General features: G+C 34.0%; 1 protein-coding gene across 4 annotated transcripts in view; it reads right to left on the reverse strand.

Moving 5' to 3' along the window:
- Positions 1–730: 730 nt before the first annotated feature.
- The window catches only part of SCCRO3 (defective in cullin neddylation 1 domain containing SCCRO3), a 38,087-nt gene continuing 19,274 nt past the window's right edge, over positions 731–19,543 (reverse strand). For 3 of the 4 annotated variants that reach the window (XM_081731454.1, XM_081731450.1, XM_081731453.1), the window contains exon 3: positions 6,741–16,468. In XM_081731454.1, the coding sequence (XP_081587580.1) occupies positions 15,624–16,468 (845 nt within the window). In that variant the 3' untranslated portion in view covers positions 6,741–15,623. Of the gene's footprint in view, positions 3,640–6,740; positions 16,469–19,543 lie in introns of those variants that run through there. The other variant, XM_081731452.1, reaches the window with a different exon arrangement.

Genomic DNA, 19,543 nt, shown 5'->3' on the forward strand with positions numbered 1-19,543 from the left:
TCTTGAGAAGAACCATAAGGGAACGGTTTAGAGTCAGATGACTTTTGCTGTTCTGTTTCTTCTCGTTCATTGTCTTTTCTTGGCAACATCCTCAGTATTTGGTCTCGACAAAGGGGAAAAATTCCACACTTTTCAAATCCAGCCCTGATATTTTCCTCCTTCAGTTTCACACTTTTTTTTTTTTTTTTTCAGAAGACTTGGAAATTTGTTCTTAGAGATGGTTGATACATTCCTATCAGGTCCTTTTTTCTGCTCCTCAAGAATTTTCCACTCCTTGAGGAATTTCAAGAATTTCCCAAGAAGTGTTTCTATTCACCCCACTAATTAAAAATCATAACAATAACCCAGTAAAGTTAAATTTTGATTAAAAATAATTTACAAAAGGAAAACTTTTACTATGAACGTCAGTAAATGAAACAACAAACTACAAAATAGGCATATGTTCAAATGCAACAAATATGAAAATGTCATACTTACCAAGAAAGTTTAAGGAGCGCTAAAATACCGTGTAAGATTTCAGTAACACATTAATGCTACTGCCGTCTACCTCAGTGTTCCCAACTCAGTAAAACATTTTGTCTCTGCCCTGGACACTTTAGCCGTATAAGACTATGTTAAGAAATTTCAGTTTTCTTGATTAATTTATCGTCCAGATAAATCCAAAACTAATCTGGGAGTTTTGTTTCTATTCACCCCCATGTTTCTATTCACCCCATTTGACGGTATCTTACTTAAAACGGCGTATTTGTGGAAACTTCGTAAAGATTTTTAAATTTTTTTATTTACTTTGCTTCTATAACATTTCAACAATATTTCTTTTTGGTAACATTACAAGTTCTCGAAAATATGTAATTTAAGCAGTGTTGCATACTTTACGTTTTTACCGTAGTTTGAGGTATCAAATTACTGTAAACGGCGTTGCGATTTCTACATCTATTAAAAACCATTTATGTAATTACAGGGTGGCCACTCAAACGGCAAGGTAAAATTCACGCATACTTCCAGATTTTCCAGCATCATCATAATATTTTTCAAGACTTTTGTATGGAAGTTATTTCATAAATTTCACATTACTCTAGAGTGTGAATAGGTAGGTATATATATATAATGTATCATTTATATCAGTCTGGTGAGACGCTCATAGTTAAACCAAAAACATTAATGTTTCATTTTCCACACTTATTATAGATTGCTTTGCGAGTTCCATGTATATCGAAATTTATTATCAAATGAATATGTACAGATTCAACAAATCAAGTAACTACTGGAATTTTCTGTTTTCTCTCACACACACATATTAAAAAATTCGTAATAAAGGGAAGACCTATAGAGAATTACAAATGTCACTAAAGCTTCTTTGATCCCTACTCTAAAAACTCATGTTTGAGTTTTTAATAGGCTTTTTCAAGTTGACTGTCAATATTACTTTTAACTTTCCTTGTGCCTTCTACTATCTTCGCCTTTTTACCTTCTAGCTCTTTAACAACTTTGTTCTTTTCCTGCTCATGTCCTTTTCATTTTCAAACACTTTCTTCTTCTTTTTCTCATCCAAAGCAGCTTGATAATTCTGTCTAGCAGAATGGACAGCATTCAGAAGATATTTTGTGATGTTGACGGTGCTGACTTCCGCATTGTATCTGATATTGTCACACACAGTTTTCTGTGCAACCGAAGTCTCTTCTTCCATGTTCTCAACAATGCACTCCTTATTTATAGAAAAGCCTCATTCCATATTTGCATTTCCGTGAGAGTATTAGTGTAAAATGGAGAACCTTCATCAAGGCATCTGTCTCACCTTTGCGGGCAGAAATAATATTAGACCACAATCTCGTGACACGTTTTATCAAAAGATAAAAGACGCATTCTGGTATTTGGATCATTGATTACAGAACAATACTGCCAAGGAGTGACATCAGCTATGTGGCAGTCAAGCCATGCTTTCAAATATGGTTAAAAATTCCTTGAAGCGGAACATCCCTTCATCACTTGCAGAACCTCTGGATTCCAGCATGTTATGGCTTTTGTCAACTTAAATTTCACTGGTAATCATTCCTTCATTTTTATGGCGTTTTTCTGCAATATTTTTCGACAATTCCTCTAGAACCTGGCAAGTTCTATATCCTTAACATTTTTTCCAACATCTCTTGATTTCCCTTTTTGAGGCAAATCCTACATCAACATTTGCTGAATTCACTAAGTTTTCTTCTTTCTGTACATGAATCTTAAAAACGTGTTCGGGTTTCACAAGTCTTTCCATAACTGCACACACACACACACACTCCTGTGCAGCTCTGAGTATAGGAAAGGAGCTAAAGGTCTGTCACTTTTAAAATTTGTGAGAAATGGTTCAATGTCAATAGCTATAGTTTTCAAAAAAGCTAGTTTGAGGCCTAACATTAGGTCTTCAAGACAGTGTTTTACTACTTCATAACCGCTACCAGACGATGCAACCATCTTTCAAAGATGGTACCTGTTTCACAAATCATCTGAGATAGGGAAGAGCTCAGTGTGTTCTTTTCCATTTAATAACCAACGAATCGGGCAATATTTGTATGGGAACATACCGGAACTTATTAATTCAGTATATATAGAGCTCACCTTGCAGGAACATTCTTGAATAAATTGTACAAAGAACGCAAAATCTGCACTATCCTAGCTTACTGCGAGCATACCAACTTTAAAAGCATTATTTAATGTATGCAAGCCACAACTGCTTAAGTTTAAAGAACAAGAGTCACATTCGTCTGATTTCAGGAATGTATTAAACTCCTGAAGGAACTTCAAATTCACCGTGGGTCCATCCAGAGAAATCTGTATGATAGTTTTGACATCAAGGGGTTTCACAAAGTCCATGAATGTTCCTAGGAGATCTGAGACTCTACTTCGTCCAAGGAAAGCAAAAGTCAGGTAACGAGTACAATCCTCTCCTTTAGTAGTGTCCCAAAATCTGATATTAACGTCCATTTGATTTTTCTGATACACTTCGTTAAGTGACTCATCAAACCCAATAACAAATGGACTGTTACCGCACACTGTGTGTATTGTATTATGAAGTTCCCTTTTAAAATGTGGTGGTAGTCCAAATAAAATGATATAATCTATCTTTGTATGACCCAATTGGATTTTTGCTATTATTTCACTGCCTGGGAAATAATTGTACATCTTCCTCCGTAGAACGGAAGGATTTGTGTGTGTTAATCACTTGTAAACACCATTTAATTTCCGCAGTAGTACCATTACTATTTAACAGATACTTCTTGAAGGCACATGAGTGAAGTTCAAAAGATCCAATATTATTGCTATTGCCGTTTAGATTTTCACAGACAACGCCTGACGAGGAACCTGAACATGATACAGTGTTAGTTTCTCGACTTTTCATTTCTGATGAAGAAGATGAACTTAGTGTTTCTTGTCTTCTTATAAATGTGTAAAGGTTGGACGAATCACAGGCTTTTTTTCTTTTCTGTGTGTTTCTTCCCCTGCTTGGCGTTCCATACTGAAATAATAGCCTGAGGGCAAAATCGGAAACCTTCACGCTTGACTAGCCAATCCCGGAGGATGGGTCCTGGAACCAACCTTCTTGAAATGAAGTCTTACCATGCACGGGAATTCTTTGATGTTCTTTCTGACATCATGAACCTGGAAAGAGTACAATAATAAGTTTTTGTTATAGATATAGATAAATACCTATTACAAAATTAATTTACAGACCAATTAAGACCTATGTTTTTCTGCGTCGAAAATAGATGATGATTCTAAATATTTGCCTGTACTTAATATACGTAACAAGGGAATTTACCTCAAGCGGAAATGCAGTCTGTAAAATATTCTAATATTAATAAACCCTCAAGTTTGTAACTTACTTTATTCTTTAAAAATTCAAGGATCTATAGATAAATTCATGCACTTTTCCAGGTTTTTTCAAGGCCTTAAAAATTCACGCGCAATTTCCGCTTTGCCCGACGCGTGAGGTACTTATCTAAGCAGTTTTTCGATATAAAGACAAATTTTCAATCCCTTGTAACTTTGTTCCTATTCATTCGAAATCTCTCATGTCACGATCATAGTATTTGCCACTATAAAGTACTTTGGATGGATAAAGTACTTTATCCAGTCTGTCTCATTTGCGTTATGACTACTGTAGAGGCCACCAAAATTTGGATGTTTGTGATACTGTACCGTCCTTTGAAACACTGCATAAAAAGTGTGGTATTGCAAGTTTTTGTTTTATACGTAAATTTAAAATATGTAATAACATGATGTAGTGTCATTTGAAAAATATAATTTTATGTTGGGTTTGCAACATAAAATTGTTAACTTTGTGGTATTACAGAGTATGCCAAACAATGTCCCTGCTAATATTTGCATGGTACAAAATTTCAACTTTCTTTGTCTATTAGTTTAAAAGGTAGATAGAAGGGCGTATCAAGATAAATGGTTCACTCTTATATCAGATTTTTGAAATCGCGAGAATGGGCACAAATTATGACTTGTAACTCAGTGTTGTGCCGTTTGCACGAATAAAATACATTGCTTTATTTAACGTCTGCACTTGCGTTAATATTGTAGTACTTTAAACGCACATGAACAGATATGTTGATTTATTAAACGCTACGATCTTATATCTGATCTAATATTTTATAGAATTGAACTAAACTTAAAGTCGTCGTACTATATTTTTACATTCCTCTTCGTACGTGATTTGTAATTCAGAAAACAGTTTTCATGCTCTCTTTCCTTATGGATGTAACTCAAATAAATATGTTCAAAATAAATTTACTACAAGATAGGAAAAAATGTATTTGTTCTACACAATATATGAATTTTTCCTATAAACAATGTGAAATATTGCTTTTCATCTGATGTTTATAAATGGTAGTTATGCAAATATTTAATATTACTATATTGCCTCATAAACCATAACGTATTTAGCAAACATATCTATATTGCACCAAGCAAAGGCCAAAAAAAAGCAAAACCGTAAATTGAAAACAAAGCGTTTCCGAAGTACAACAGATTATTCTGCTTCAAATGATTCTCCTAACAGTATTTATTAAAGATGTTAAAACTCGTAAATAACACTATAATTATTGGATTCACCGAACATCCGTTTATCATCTTGTTCTTTCATTTCCAACAGTCTACTGATTTTTTGTGAAGTTGTATTTCCTGTATTCTTGAAAACAAAACAATCTTCGCTCTGTGCCAGTCTATGGTATTATCGATACCAAAATATCGTTATTCTAATTTGAACTTTAGATTTCCGAACTATGTAATGCAGAAGTATGAGAAAACATATTGAACACGACTCATTTGTCCGAATATCTGTTGAGAGATAGTAAAGCAACAATGATAAGCGATACAAAGTAAAACTCTCTGTGTGTGGTGGAGAGATTTAGCGTCCCAAAAATAGGCGCCATTTTCGACCTTATGTTGTATTGAAATCGATTGATTCCTAAGAACAAGAACGATCACTTTTAGAAGGAAACAGTATTTTCATATGGATTCAGCATCCCAGAATATATTTCATCTCTATTTATCTAAAAATCATTAAGCGAAAAAGTGCTTTATCTTGATGTGAATTTCGCTTCCAAAGAATAGAAACCATTTCCCTTCCCCTATCTCTCTACTGAAACAAGAACTTCCATTTCAATATTGAATACCTATAGTTGTAGTTTTACAAGAAGCGAAACTAACTTGTTTAGTTACAAAAATTGTTTCCTCTACGCAGGACTTCAAAACAACCAGGATGACTGGAAAGTACGGGTTTGGCGAATAGCTTTCTGACATTATTATTCTTACTTCTCACCTGCCAGTATATCTGATTTCTATAATAACTTATAAGTTAAGTTTCCAATTTACCTTGACCCAATCACTAGAGGATTCTGATCCATTCAGAAAAGCGGGCAACTGGTATTTTAGGGCTAAAATTACAAGACATGTACAGTTTTGTTTAGAAAGAAAAAGAATAAGAAATCTTGGTCATTCATCTTGCTTTAGAACAGTGGTTCCCAACCAGTTTCACAAAATTTTAGAACTTAAAAAATCATAAAACATTTAATAACTAAAGTCAATTTTGAGACGGACTGTATCAGTTAACGCCTCCAGCGAAAGCAACAATGCTCAGTATTAAATAGGGTAATTACGCTTACATTATTATAGCTTATAATAAACCAAACATGTGTGTCGCGATATCATTAGTCAAAAGATCGGGAACCACTTCTTTACAAAATCATATCCTAGCAACCTTAGGTGGAAAATTAGGATATCCTGGCTCTAAATCAAGATCCCAGTTAACCAACGAAAATCCATATTTGTTTAATTCCAACTGTAGGTAACAGTGTAGGGCTTTTCAAAGGGACTTTATTATTATTATTATTACAAGAGGGTACATGAGCATAAAACGCACACTGCTACTTTGTAAAATTTTACTTATAGTGTTTTCCATTGCTGTTCTCGTTGAGAGATGGCCTCTAGCCTGATGTAAATTTGCACATCTTATACCAGTAACTGTAAGGCCAAATCATGTAGGCTTATGTATCGAACTGAATTCGTAGTATTCTGGCGCCTGGTTTTCGTAGTATTCTGGCGCCTGGTTTTCAGAACTGTCGCCTAGGTGAGAAGAAAATCTTTCGGGCCCTGCATCTATGTACTCTAAATTGTAAGATATTAAAGCTGCACTAAAGAAAATCCTGTCTATGGGTAAAAAGATGTTCACCACCATATACAGTGAAACAACATTAACAAGATATGAGCGTATATTTTGGCATGATGATTGTACATGAACTATGATAACATTAGACAGATGATAATAGAACCACTTTCTACAAAGCAAAATAAAAATAATACAAATAATTTCCATCCCATTCCATAACAGCCAATCTCGTAAATGTTAACAAGAAAGTTGGCGTCATTTCATCGAGTAAAAGCAAACAGAAATTTTTACACAGCGAAATTAATTAACCGTAATGATTATATTAAGTAATAATACTTTGTGAGTTGAACTTTCACGTTCAATACATAAATAAGCTCCCTCACATCTGTCTAACATGTATTCACAATCAGCAAATATGTATGTATATGTTATAGTCATCAGAAAGTCACATAATCACTTTCTGAGTTCTTTTTACATGAGGCCCTGATTAAAACTGAACACAGTTATTAGTATATCACATAATTCCACATGAAAAGTTTTCAAACATGCTCTCAGTATTATCTTTATCTCATTTTTTTTAGAAAAATTCTACCGTCCTTTCAAATTACAGATGAATACTGCAATATATATATCTTAATATACATATTCATAATTAATTATTTATATAGAAGTTATTTGGCATATGTATCGTTTCTGATATTCACTGTTTCCGTATTAACATAAACAGCAGAGATATTTCTGCTCCTTTTCCCTATTCTGGGATATAGCCACATTAGAATAATTGTAACAAACAAACAAACATAAGGAAAAAAGAAAATACTCCAGCACCACCATACATTTTTCATAGACACCGCACAATACAGAAGCATTAATGTGTTCTTATGGTGGAGCTGTATTTGCAACCACCTCCATAGTGCCAGCATTAAGAAAAACTTAAAAGTTTTGAACAGAAAAAAAGTAAAGGAAGTAATCTGTTACATACAACGCAAGCCAGTCTTAGCTGCTACGAAAAAAGGTTACATACAAATCACTCAATTAATTTTCCACACTGGTAGGATATTCAAAGTGCATGTAAATATAGACACAGTGAAAGTACACACATATTTAGATTTTTCTTTATAATTTACAGTTAAATGAATAATGTACACTCATCTCTCGGTTTTACGGACCTTTATTTATTGGATATCAGAAACAAAGGACAAAATCTGTAGCAGTTAATTTAAACTATATATGATAGCTGTTTCTTTTACAATATAATTGTGGATACTACAAACAATCAGAAACATAGAACTACTATTTTTCTCCTTTTTGTCCGTTAAAACGATCGATGAGTGTAATAAGTTCTTAGCACTTTCGTTCTCTCATTAATAAAGCAACGGATATAATTTTTTTTGAAGCATCTAGAAGCCACATGTGTCGTTCAGTGTTCACCACTGGCAATTTCAATTATTTCTGTTAATATTTTTGTTACTCGTATCTGTTCCTTGGGAACAGACATTTTTGAATGGTCAATTGCTACATTTCGAAAACTAATCGGTCTTCTACGGATGTTATACCGCTCAAAAGTTTTCGAACAACAAGGATTTTTGTAAGCATCTACTGTGATCCTATTATTTTGGCACGGAAACTTTACCGCCCTGCATGAGAGGTACTACTGCCTATAGCATCAAACTTGACAACAGTTGAATCGAAGTCTGAGAGGTACTGCAGATGATATGTCAAATCATAATTGTTAAAATTGATACCAAAAAAGACAATTTGATACAGATATTGCATAGTATAAACGAAAGTGTGGAAGGTGAGACAATATATTAGCTTTATTTGGAAAGTGTAGACATAGAGAGTTAATGTAGTGACAAAAATTTGAAAGAGAAAGTAGCTTTCTAAATTTTGCATTTCTTTATAGCTTATTGATATACTAACGCTAAAACGCCAAAAATATCACACTCTGAAAAGTGCTTACAAAGGTTTCGTATACTCCATTGTTGCTCGTTGAAATAGTAACGACGAGCATTACATATAGGCTTTCACTGAGCGACAACTGAGCAGAGAAGGATGTATATTGACCGTCGTAAACATTTTTCAAAGAATGGCGTTTTTTTTCTTTTTTTAAAAAAAAGCTTTTTTAAACCCAGCATATCTATAAGGTACAGATAACTGAAAAATCTGGAAGAAAAAACTACTTTCTCTTTCAAATTTTTGTCGAGACATTGGCCTTCTATGTCTACACTTTCCAAACGAAACTAATATCTTGCCTCACCTTCCACACTGAAAATTATACTATACAATATATATCAAATTGTCTTTTTTGGTTTCAACTTCAAGAATTATGAATTGACGTATCATCTGCAGTACCTCTCAGACCTTATTTCAACTGTCGTCAAATTCTATGCTTTAGACAGGAGTACATCTGATGCAAGGCAGTGAAGTTCTCGTGGCAAAATAAGAGGAACACAGTAAATGCTTACAAAATCCGGGTGTTCGAAAACTTCTGAGCAGTAGTGTATATATAAAAGAATTCGTAATCCCCTTGTTGCCAAAAGAAGACCTATTAGTGTTTAAAATATACCAGACGATTATTCAAAAATATCTGTCCCCAGAGAACATAGAAGTGAGTATTAAAAAGCAGTGTCCCTTGCATTCTTTAAGTAATTATTTCTTTTCCAAGCCGTGATTTATTCCATTACATTAAATAATAATTTCTTCTCTTCTTACATTAAAATAATTATAATACTCCAACAGAAATTTTAGAAAGGAAAGCGAAACTGTTTAACACAAATATAATATATATGGTTGCAACGAAGAAATTCCAAAGTGGGAATACAAAATTAATTTCCACACGATCAGCACTTCATTAGATACGGAGAGAAAGACGTAGGGAGGAAAGATAAGAGTAAAGAAATTATTGTGAAGTGAAAAGAAACGCCCATGTTGGACACTTAGTACAACAATACTAATTGAAGCAAAGAGTCGGAATAAGTACACGAATTAATAAATAACAAATTAAGTGGAAAATTTGTACGATATCGAGCAGTGATTCCCAACCTTTACTTGGCGGCTCCCTTCTCAAACTGCATATTTCACGACCCTTCCTTTCCATGACTACGACAAAATGGCATACATGTAGCTTCTACGAAGTTTGATATAGTTACATTGTAATAATTTAACAATTTATTTCTGTCAATAGTTTGTTTTTCCTACTAGCTTTTTACACTCCTCAGGTTGGGAAGCAATAATATAGAAGGAAAAGTTAATAAATAAAAATACCTTCAAAAATTACATGTTATAAACTTTACACGTGTTTTATTTTTCAATCCATTGTTCTCTATATTATACGATTTCTAATCTTTTCGCTTACGGCTCCTTTACTTTCCTGAACAACAGATGGCCATTTTGCAATCAAGGGTCTCGTGAGCTCAGGTTTATTATCTTCAATATCGCTCTCGCTACCTCAGGCTCAGAGTCGCTCTTCTTAATGAGGCTCGTGCTCTCTCGATTTAGCGCTTACTAACCTCACTGCACTAGCTATATCCAATGAGCGCACTCATACGGATTTAGGTTCTGGCTTGTTACCTGCCCCGAATTTTAACAAAAAAATTTAGCATCCCATTTTACACCTAAGAGGAATGCATTATATGGCAGAATGACAAATTATCCACAACACTGACAAAATATGCCAGTGACATTTGCAAATTACGACCCGCGACGTGTATCTATGACCATCGATATAACTATATGGATTTATTGCTTAAATTTTTCCGTGTTGGCACAGGGAAATTGCCAACAATGGCGATATTCTGAGTTAGTACCGGTCCAGTGGTTCGAAATTTCTGTTCCCTTTACAGCCAACTAGTGCCCGCTGTTTTGTGTGGTTTTTGTTTAAATTTTCATTCCCGAATATATGTATTTCTTTATATTATTCTTAGCAAATTGCTCCATGTACATATTTGAGAATGAAGAAGGCAATTTATATATATTCGATAAGTGTTTCCCACTTTAAGCTTACCAAAAGCTGACAACTTTACTATCAATATTTACTATCAATTATTAAACTCGACCCTAAAAGATTGGGTCACGAGTTTGAACATTCCTCTTCTGGATTCACCCAGCCAATGTTTTATCTTCTGCACCAAAATCATCTCTCTTTTAGTCTAATAACAATTCAAGTGACCATGCACTTAAACATGGCGTCAATCTAGATGCTTCTCTGCTCTATTTTATTTTCTCTCCCTACTTCTTCATCTTCCCTAACGTAAGGCCTTCTAGTGTACTTTCTACTGCGTATCATTCTGCACTCACTGCCTTTTAGTAAAGAATTCATTATATATAGGAAATGGAACTGAGTTTTCATCATATACGTATATACATGAAGAACTTGAAAGATTTGCAAAAGAAAGTACATAACCAAAGAAAACGTTAACTTTTCGACTGTCAGGATCGTTGTCATGTGAAGGCAAAATAGAAGAAGGAAACAACAGTCAATAACAGTAGATAATGCCCAATGGCCACACTCTGCAATAACAGAAAATAAAACTACTTCTATTACTATTATTATATTGAACCCTACTTGTTTAACAGGAATCGCCATTGTATAATGATATACAAAAATACAGAGGCCCCATATTCAATGAAATAGAATCTCAACGGCTTTTTAAATGGCACTAAATCAGAGTACTTCATGGCGAAAATACCCCTGACAATGTATATAACACATCACGCATACGACAAAAACTCATTTGTTGTAAACTACAGAAAGCATAGGAGAAGAAATCTTAAGTATACATTTGCAGCAGGGACCGTCGCATTTAGATAAGAAACAAAAAGTAATGATACTTAGATATGCGAAATCAACAAAACTGCACTGGATGCATTAGCAGTGCAGCACTGTAAACAATTTTAACCTACCTAACGGTATTGTTGAAAATACATGGATAAATCTCAGTTTTTAAATTATTATTTTAACTTTATTCGAAATATTGGGAAAAAAATATGTAACAATGTATTTTTCTATTAGTTACAAACATTAATACTTTAAGCACCAAGCACCAAAATCTGATGCTTTATTCTAGGGTCAGCAGTGTGTACTGGCCTCTTGAAGAATACCAACGTGCGCATAACAGAAAGAAAAGTGGCTTATCTTGTGCCTCCGCGTATATTGTGTAGTGTGTGTGCATTTTGTATATGCACATGGTTCCCAGTAATGAACCAAATGTACATAAAATATACACATTTGGCGCTCAAAGAGTTAAACAAATGCTCGCAGTATTTTAGATCAGTGGTTTTCAATCTTTTGATACTCACAGATTAGCAAAAGACGGAGACATATTGGGGATATATTGAAACAGAAAACACCATACTTTTACTGATACTAATCAAAAATAATTTCGCTGACCGTCACAGGTCCGTGAATTCTAGATGATTCATTGTTAGGTAAGGTCATCGCGTAAATCTGACACTAATGACTCGCACACCATTTTCCAGCTATGAATAATAACTCAAACTTTACCTTCTTTAGGAATCGAGACTCAACGAAACTTGTATTTTCTTATATTATTTTTATAACGAATTTCAGATCAAAATATAAAGTTTCAAGTTCGATTCTAGTTTGGGTCACATGAATGGATATTTCAATATTGCGGTATATCTCACTGAATCCACAAAAAGTCTGCAAGAAACAATACCTGAGTCCTAGACAATACTTTAGATAAAATACCTGTACAGGCGACTTAAGAAAACACACAAATCCCTAACACAATTTTGCTGTTAGTATCTTCTGAATGAATAAACCTATTACAATATAGTGTTCTCCATAATGAAAGAATATTATTCCCTACTTAAAGTGAAAAAAATATCCAAATTGATTTCTCCATTTCGTAGACACTGACCTTGCAAACTGCCTATAGCGATATCACATCTTTGGCAAGCTGAAACAGTAACCAATATCCACACTAAGGCAATATTAACATTATGAACGATATAACAGAGAACAAAACCTTTAAGTTAGTAGTGTGTATGTCATATATCTGGAAAGGTATTAGATTAGGTGCGGAGTTGAAAATATCTTTTTTTTTTTTTTTTTTTTCTTTACCCTTCCTGGCAGAGTGATAGAAAATATTTTCAACAAAATCAAAATGACAATTTCCTTGCCCATTACTTTCTTATCAATTAAACTAAAAGGGCATTGTATAGATACTGGCACGTTTTATATATGAGAACAAAAGAAAGATTTATTTAATCGTTGTTTAAAATTAATATTCGTCCACTTACGAATTTTCTTTCCTTTAACATTTCCATTACCTTTAACGGGCTTTAGATTTTAATTAAGTTATCCCATAGCACAAATTCCCCTTAATTATATAACAATCAGAATATCACATTACATAAATTCCATTCAAAGAAACTTCCATTCTTTTCTTAAATAGCACATAATTATTTTGGTTACATTTTCCAAGATATTTCTATTTTATATTGAAAAACCTTTAATATATAAAAGCTTCTTACGGTTAAACTGACTGAAATATTCTGTAAGAAAGCACTTCTAAAGATAAAATTGATGTTAACGGCAATGATAAATATACCTGATGTATGCACCAAAATATTGCAATTTTGAAGCTTAACTCCATGTCAAAGAAGGGAAAAACACTTTTAACTAAAGATTCATAATAGAATGAGGAATACAATTATACTTTAGCCATTTGACAACGAAGTATACATAGAACAATATGGATAAATATTATGCAGGCAGTATTCTTTTGCCATTTCACTTCCCATGAAGCCTATTCATTTCGTGATATATTTGAACACTTATAAAAACAATAAATAAAACCATAAGAACAATAAAGATAAACTGAATACACATACTATGTATAAAAAGATCTTGGATTTAGAATAGAATGTAAGAAACAATTATGCATTTCAAGTTTTTGGACGGTTCCTGCGCAATGCATAGAATACCATGCCTTCATACAAAACAAACAAACAAACAAACAAAAAAAAAAAAAAACGTACCAAACTATGAATTATTTCAAAATATTAAAAACATCACAAATACTGCATAGATGTATCGGGCAGCACCGGTAATACAAACAATTTTGCCTTGACAGCATTTATAGAATACCTTATCTTATCTTGCAGTTCTCTAAAACCTAGAAGAATCAACGCATAAAACATCGACCAGTATTCAATTCAACACGCTGACATGAAAAGGTCTTTATATAGATGAATAAGCCTTGGCTATGCAATTCAATCGACGACTTTGTGTAGCTTCTGAAAAATGAAAACTGCGAGGGACGTGCAAGTACGAGTGTAACATGGTTGTACCGTAAGAAAAAAGTATGTAATATTTTGATACGATCAATAGTTACTGAACTTGACAAACAGCTGCGAAGAGCTTAAAAATACGAACCTGTGGTCTATTATCTATATGCACAAATTATTATTCTTTAACTTCTTTCCCTACTCTTTAATCAAACAATGCCAAATTTAAATTCAACTTCGAAAATATTATTATTAAAAAAAATAGTTCTTTACTTTGTTTTCGGAAATACAATATTAAATAATTACTTTTAACTTTTATATATATATATATAAAACTATTAAAATTAAACAGAACACGTAATGTACAGTGACTGACACTAAAACTAATCAGTAAGTATAGGAATCCTACCAAATACGACAAGGAAAGTATGAAAGAATTAATCATAAAAGTTATTCAGTACATACAATAGATAACAACCAAAGTCAGATATAATAGTTTTATATACACATATATATATATATAAGAAATAAAACTTTTAATAACAAATATGCATATACTTTGATATCCGAATGGTCAACTAGAACCGAATACCCGGATCACAGATATAAATTTTTAAGCTTTTTCTATAGTACATTTTAGAGGTGTGAAAAATAATAATATACATCTTGGGTCATTGTGGGTATCACTAATCCTACTCCTGCTTTTGTAATTTTTCTCTAAGTATATTTAAGTTATCTAATAAAATTATTACAATTTTGGACAACCATTTAACAGCACTTTCAAAACATGTTCACTGAAAGAATCATTGTTCTCCAGGTATTTTTCTTTGTTAGGATTTACATTTTCAAATCAATCACGAATCACGTATTCGATACGGCGATGTTTAAAAATTAGGAGCATCCTTAAGACATCATTAAATAATAGATTAGAAAAACTGTATTCCAACATTGCTGAAGTTTTCCAGTTTTGTGAAAAATCGCGAAAAAAATATGTCTAAACAGTTGGAGATTGATAAGAGGTCATTCGTTATCAATGCGATTCTCTATTCTTGGAAAATCGATTAAATGTCTATAAGGTCTTAACTGCGCTACACGCTCTTTGTGTTGAAGGAAGCCCTCGCAATATAACAGGAAATGCAAGACATGACAGCAAATGAAGATATAACCTAAACAGGACATTACAGAAAACAGGAAGAAAATCAGAAATATAATTTGTTTTACCACAGTTAACACATTAAAATTATGTCATCCCATTACGAAACTTGATTCTACAATGATTGCGTTAATTATATTAAATTTCCTTATAAGTTATATATAAAAAGTATTTGGAATATCATGCTGTCTAGATTAAATGTTGCCCCGTATATCTATCTATCTATATATATATATCTTAACACTGGCACCACGCTCTTCCTAAGATATTAAAAAAAATAACCTTAGGTCCCTAGTATTGACACAGTGAAGGGTTTATATATAGTTTATATCTAAGCAGCAAAATTCGCAGTCACAATAAGCTTCTTCTCAGTACCTTGCAGAAAGAGTTTTAACAAAATACTTAAATAAATAAAAACGAAAAAAAAAATTAAAAAGTTACTGCAATAAAATATGTGACTACGCACCTGAATATCAATCAGTCTTAATTGTGACACAACTTAAAAACATTACCTGTCAGATATATAAGTTCTTTTATAAAGTAGAATATTTTCGTTATTTACTCTTCTTTATAACTATCCTTATCTTTCGTGATATTCTGATTCATTTGGTCATTTTCATATTCTACAAAATCATCAAAAAGGCTAGGCCAAGCTTCAGTATCGTCATAATTACTAAGATCATCACCAACAGCTTCGGTAAAATTTAAGAACATATTCCATGTGTCCCTAGGGATTCCACGCACATGTGGATGCTTTTCTAAAAAGTCTATCCAACGTTGTAAAATAGGAGGTTCTTTCTGAGAAAACACTAATTTCCACAAACAGATAGCCATATCAGCTGGCAATATACGTTGTCCGGTTTCCGAATCTAATCCAAATTTAAATGTAAATCTATAGAGATCCTTAAATTTCTCGGGATCCTGCACTTCTAGCAACAAATCAGGGAACTTTGCTTGAATACCTTTAATTGAGTCAACACGCAGAGCTTTGCACCCATTCACAAATTCTTGCTTCGTAAACCTACACATTTGTTCCGCATTTAATTTCCAGGCCAGCGCTAATACTCGAAATTCATCAGGAGTTACATCTAAATCAGAGCAGAACTTTTCAATTCCTTCAGCTAGAATTACATCTTCTTTCCCATCTTTGTACTGGTCAAATAAGGCATTAATTTTAGACTCTGAAATCTCTTTTCCACTTGTACCTTTCTTTCCATCTCCACTGGCTGATCGTCCTAACGGTGGAATTCGTGAGTAGAACATTCGTTTCTCACTGCGAAGATTATTTTCACTAGATATAAAAGTTCCTGGGCCTTTACTATTTCCGTTACTTTGTGTGTCCACAACAGTCAAAGAACTTCTTGAATCTTGAGAAAAATGCAAACCAGTTGTTTCCATAATGCCTACAGAATACAAGAAATCCTTATTACAAATTGATAATAGCATATAAATATTGAAGAAGTAAAGTTAAGAAAATCCAATACACAAATGGATATGAATGTAGACAAAAAGACGCGAACACTTCCAACAAAATTCAGAAGAAAAAGTCTTATATTTCAAAGTGATATACAGTTTTGTTCAACAAATCTTGGCCAACTTCCTTGCATTAGATGTCCATACTCTGGAAACCGCACGTAGATAGGTAATTCTGATACTTTCGCTCTTAATGATAGCCTTAATTAGCCGAAGAAAATACACACTTCTCTGATTTAATTCCAACTGTAGGTAAGAGTAGAAGGCTTTTCAAATAGAGGTGGTTGGCCAGGATTTTTTTAAACAAGACTGTACATCCAAGCATCAGATTGTACAGTCCGCAGCAAAAAACCTGCAACATGAGCATGTACGTTTATTGCGAAACTACGCCTAACAGCCCAGGGAATCAACATGGCGCCTAAGTGGCACAAGAAACATCGGCGTCCTCCCCCGCAAACTTATTTTGGAGCAAAAGACTTCGTCGCTTCACAATAAACTTACATACTCATGTTGCAGGTTTTTTGCTGCGGACTGTACAAAGTGATATCTTGACTATCTGAACTGAGACCGGAAGAAATCGTGGACGAAAATCCAGGTTAAACCGAAAATCATACAAGAATACGCTGTAACAAATTTCTACTATACTAATCATTTATATTTCGTACGATATCAAAATAAAAGAAGCCTGGCCAAACACACACGTCTTCGAATAGGAACACAATGACGGCAGTAAATACACACACACTTAGCATTCAAGCCTCAGATAGCTCGTCAACACTGCAGATAGTAAAGAAGGGGAAAAAAAAAAAAAAACACAAGTACTGTTGTTGGTTTGTTTGAAGTTTAATGTCCCTTTTCGCCACGAAGTTTAATGGGATTGTGTAAGACGTAGACCAGGGGCGTCATTTAGGGGAGTAGGGAGGGGCAATTGTCCCCCCCCCGAGTTTAAGGTTTATATGGATTTTATCAATAGAATAGTAGAAAATCAATGATAAACGCGAAATTTTACTTATATCAAGGGGTCTTCTCCCCCCCCCCAAACCAAATCTGAAATAACGCTCCTGACGTAGACTACCGTTCTACATTATATCTGAATCATATGAGTTCCCACTGAAAGTTGGTCCCTTCAGCACGCAAAGGGGACATGCGAACAATCTAGCTACCAGGAAGCCCCAAAGATCCGGTCGTGTCACTGCTACGCTTTTCTGTATGTTGTTTATCTCTCGTATTTGGTTAATATTTCCTCTAGTATTAATTTACCTTCTAGCAGTTTATTACTATTATTCTCTCCACACCCCGTTTAGGAGCTCTTTCAGGTTGGAGAGCTAAATGTTTATATTCAGAGACTTCAGTATATTTATGTTCTAAAGAATCATGTAAATACCTTTCGACTTTTTGGTAATTATAATGTCTCTCAAAGGTCACCACGTGGTGTCAAGCGTTTCCCTCATAAAAGAGGCTAACAAAATGAAGATTTTCTTACGTTTAGGCTAGCAAGCCCGTGGAGAATTAATAAAACTGCTTTCTGGACCAAATCTGAATCTAGCTTAATGAAGAAAAGTAGATTAACAACATAAGCTATAACAGAACTCATAATGAAACTGATGTACATAAGTTGAAGAACAAATAATATTCGTTCAACAGAATTGGCGTTTAACCAGCGGTACTACATTACATGGATAATTTGGATGTTGCTTTTAACTGGATGTCTCGTTATATGTGCTGAAAACGTTGTAGGCCTTCACTTGAAGATAGGAAGATTTATAAATAAATAAATAAATAAATAAATAAAACGCTTCATTAAAAATAATTAATTTACTGGACTGGACTAGAATTAGAATTAAAGTGTTGTACTATACGTTACAAGCTTTCCTGATTCCAATCTTCAGAAACATCACGCAAGCACACAAATGAAAAAATCACATTATATTTCGTTTCTAATGGTTGGACACTCTCGGATCCCAGTTTCCTTACGAATATTTTCGTGTGGCAAAGCTAACAAATAAAAAATAACCATATTATCTAACGTATTCGGCGATTACAGCACACTATTTGACTGGTGTATATCGGGTGTTGCAAAATAAGTGTTACAACTCTTGGGGGTTGACTCCTGGCACTAAGACAAGAAAAAAAGTTCTGTTGAACTTCCGACTATCGGACATAGTTTCGGATCTACAACGTGCCAAAAGCGTGGGAAAATGACTTTCGGACGCCAATAGTTCGGAAACTATCCAACGTAAAGAGGGCGGGTAAAAAATTCATTGAAGAAGTCATACCTGCTGTATTGAATTTTACATGTTTCACAATCCTACCATGCATACACAAGGGATTCCCCAAAGGAACGTAGGGAGTCCCGGATAATCTGCCAAATGAAAATTGGTATAAATGGGTATGAATTGATAGGGTTTCTACCAGGTAACAATAATTCGTTTGTATTAAGTCGATAACTGGAACAAATACAAAATGGCGGACACCTTGACCGTTGTGTGTGGTTGCATAATCGCCATGTACAAATGCAGGCCAACAGTGACGTTCTGAGTATTAAGTATAGCGAATTTGTACTCAAATGCTCTAGAAAGACTTCTGGAGTGTCGGTAGAGCACAACAGATGAAGCAGGGTGATTCATATGTGTGGAAACACATAACTAAAATGGCCCAGAAATGCACTCATACTCAGTAAACGTGTGTTCAAAGCGTCGAAAATGTAAGGAATAGCATCAAGAACATGAAAGCCATTGCCTATTCACTAATGATATTCCCTCAAACCGATGCAATATGATCTGCACGGTTGCATACCAATAAGGATGCAATAACTGACCCCAAGTTGAAATTGTGCAAGGGGACTCACTAAGAAACTGGGTAAACTCAAGGAATGTCACTAGTGGGACGGATTATCGATATCGAAATGTGGCCAATGTGTGTGTTAATATCAATATGTAGCTAATGGACAAATGTCAACATGTCCCACTACTGCTGGGACACCGTCCCACATGCGAAAACTAGAA

The sequence above is a fragment of the Thermobia domestica genome, chromosome 11 (assembly GCF_964235325.1).
Source record: "Thermobia domestica chromosome 11, izTheDome1.hap1.1, whole genome shotgun sequence".
Taxonomy (NCBI): domain Eukaryota; kingdom Metazoa; phylum Arthropoda; class Insecta; order Zygentoma; family Lepismatidae; genus Thermobia; species Thermobia domestica.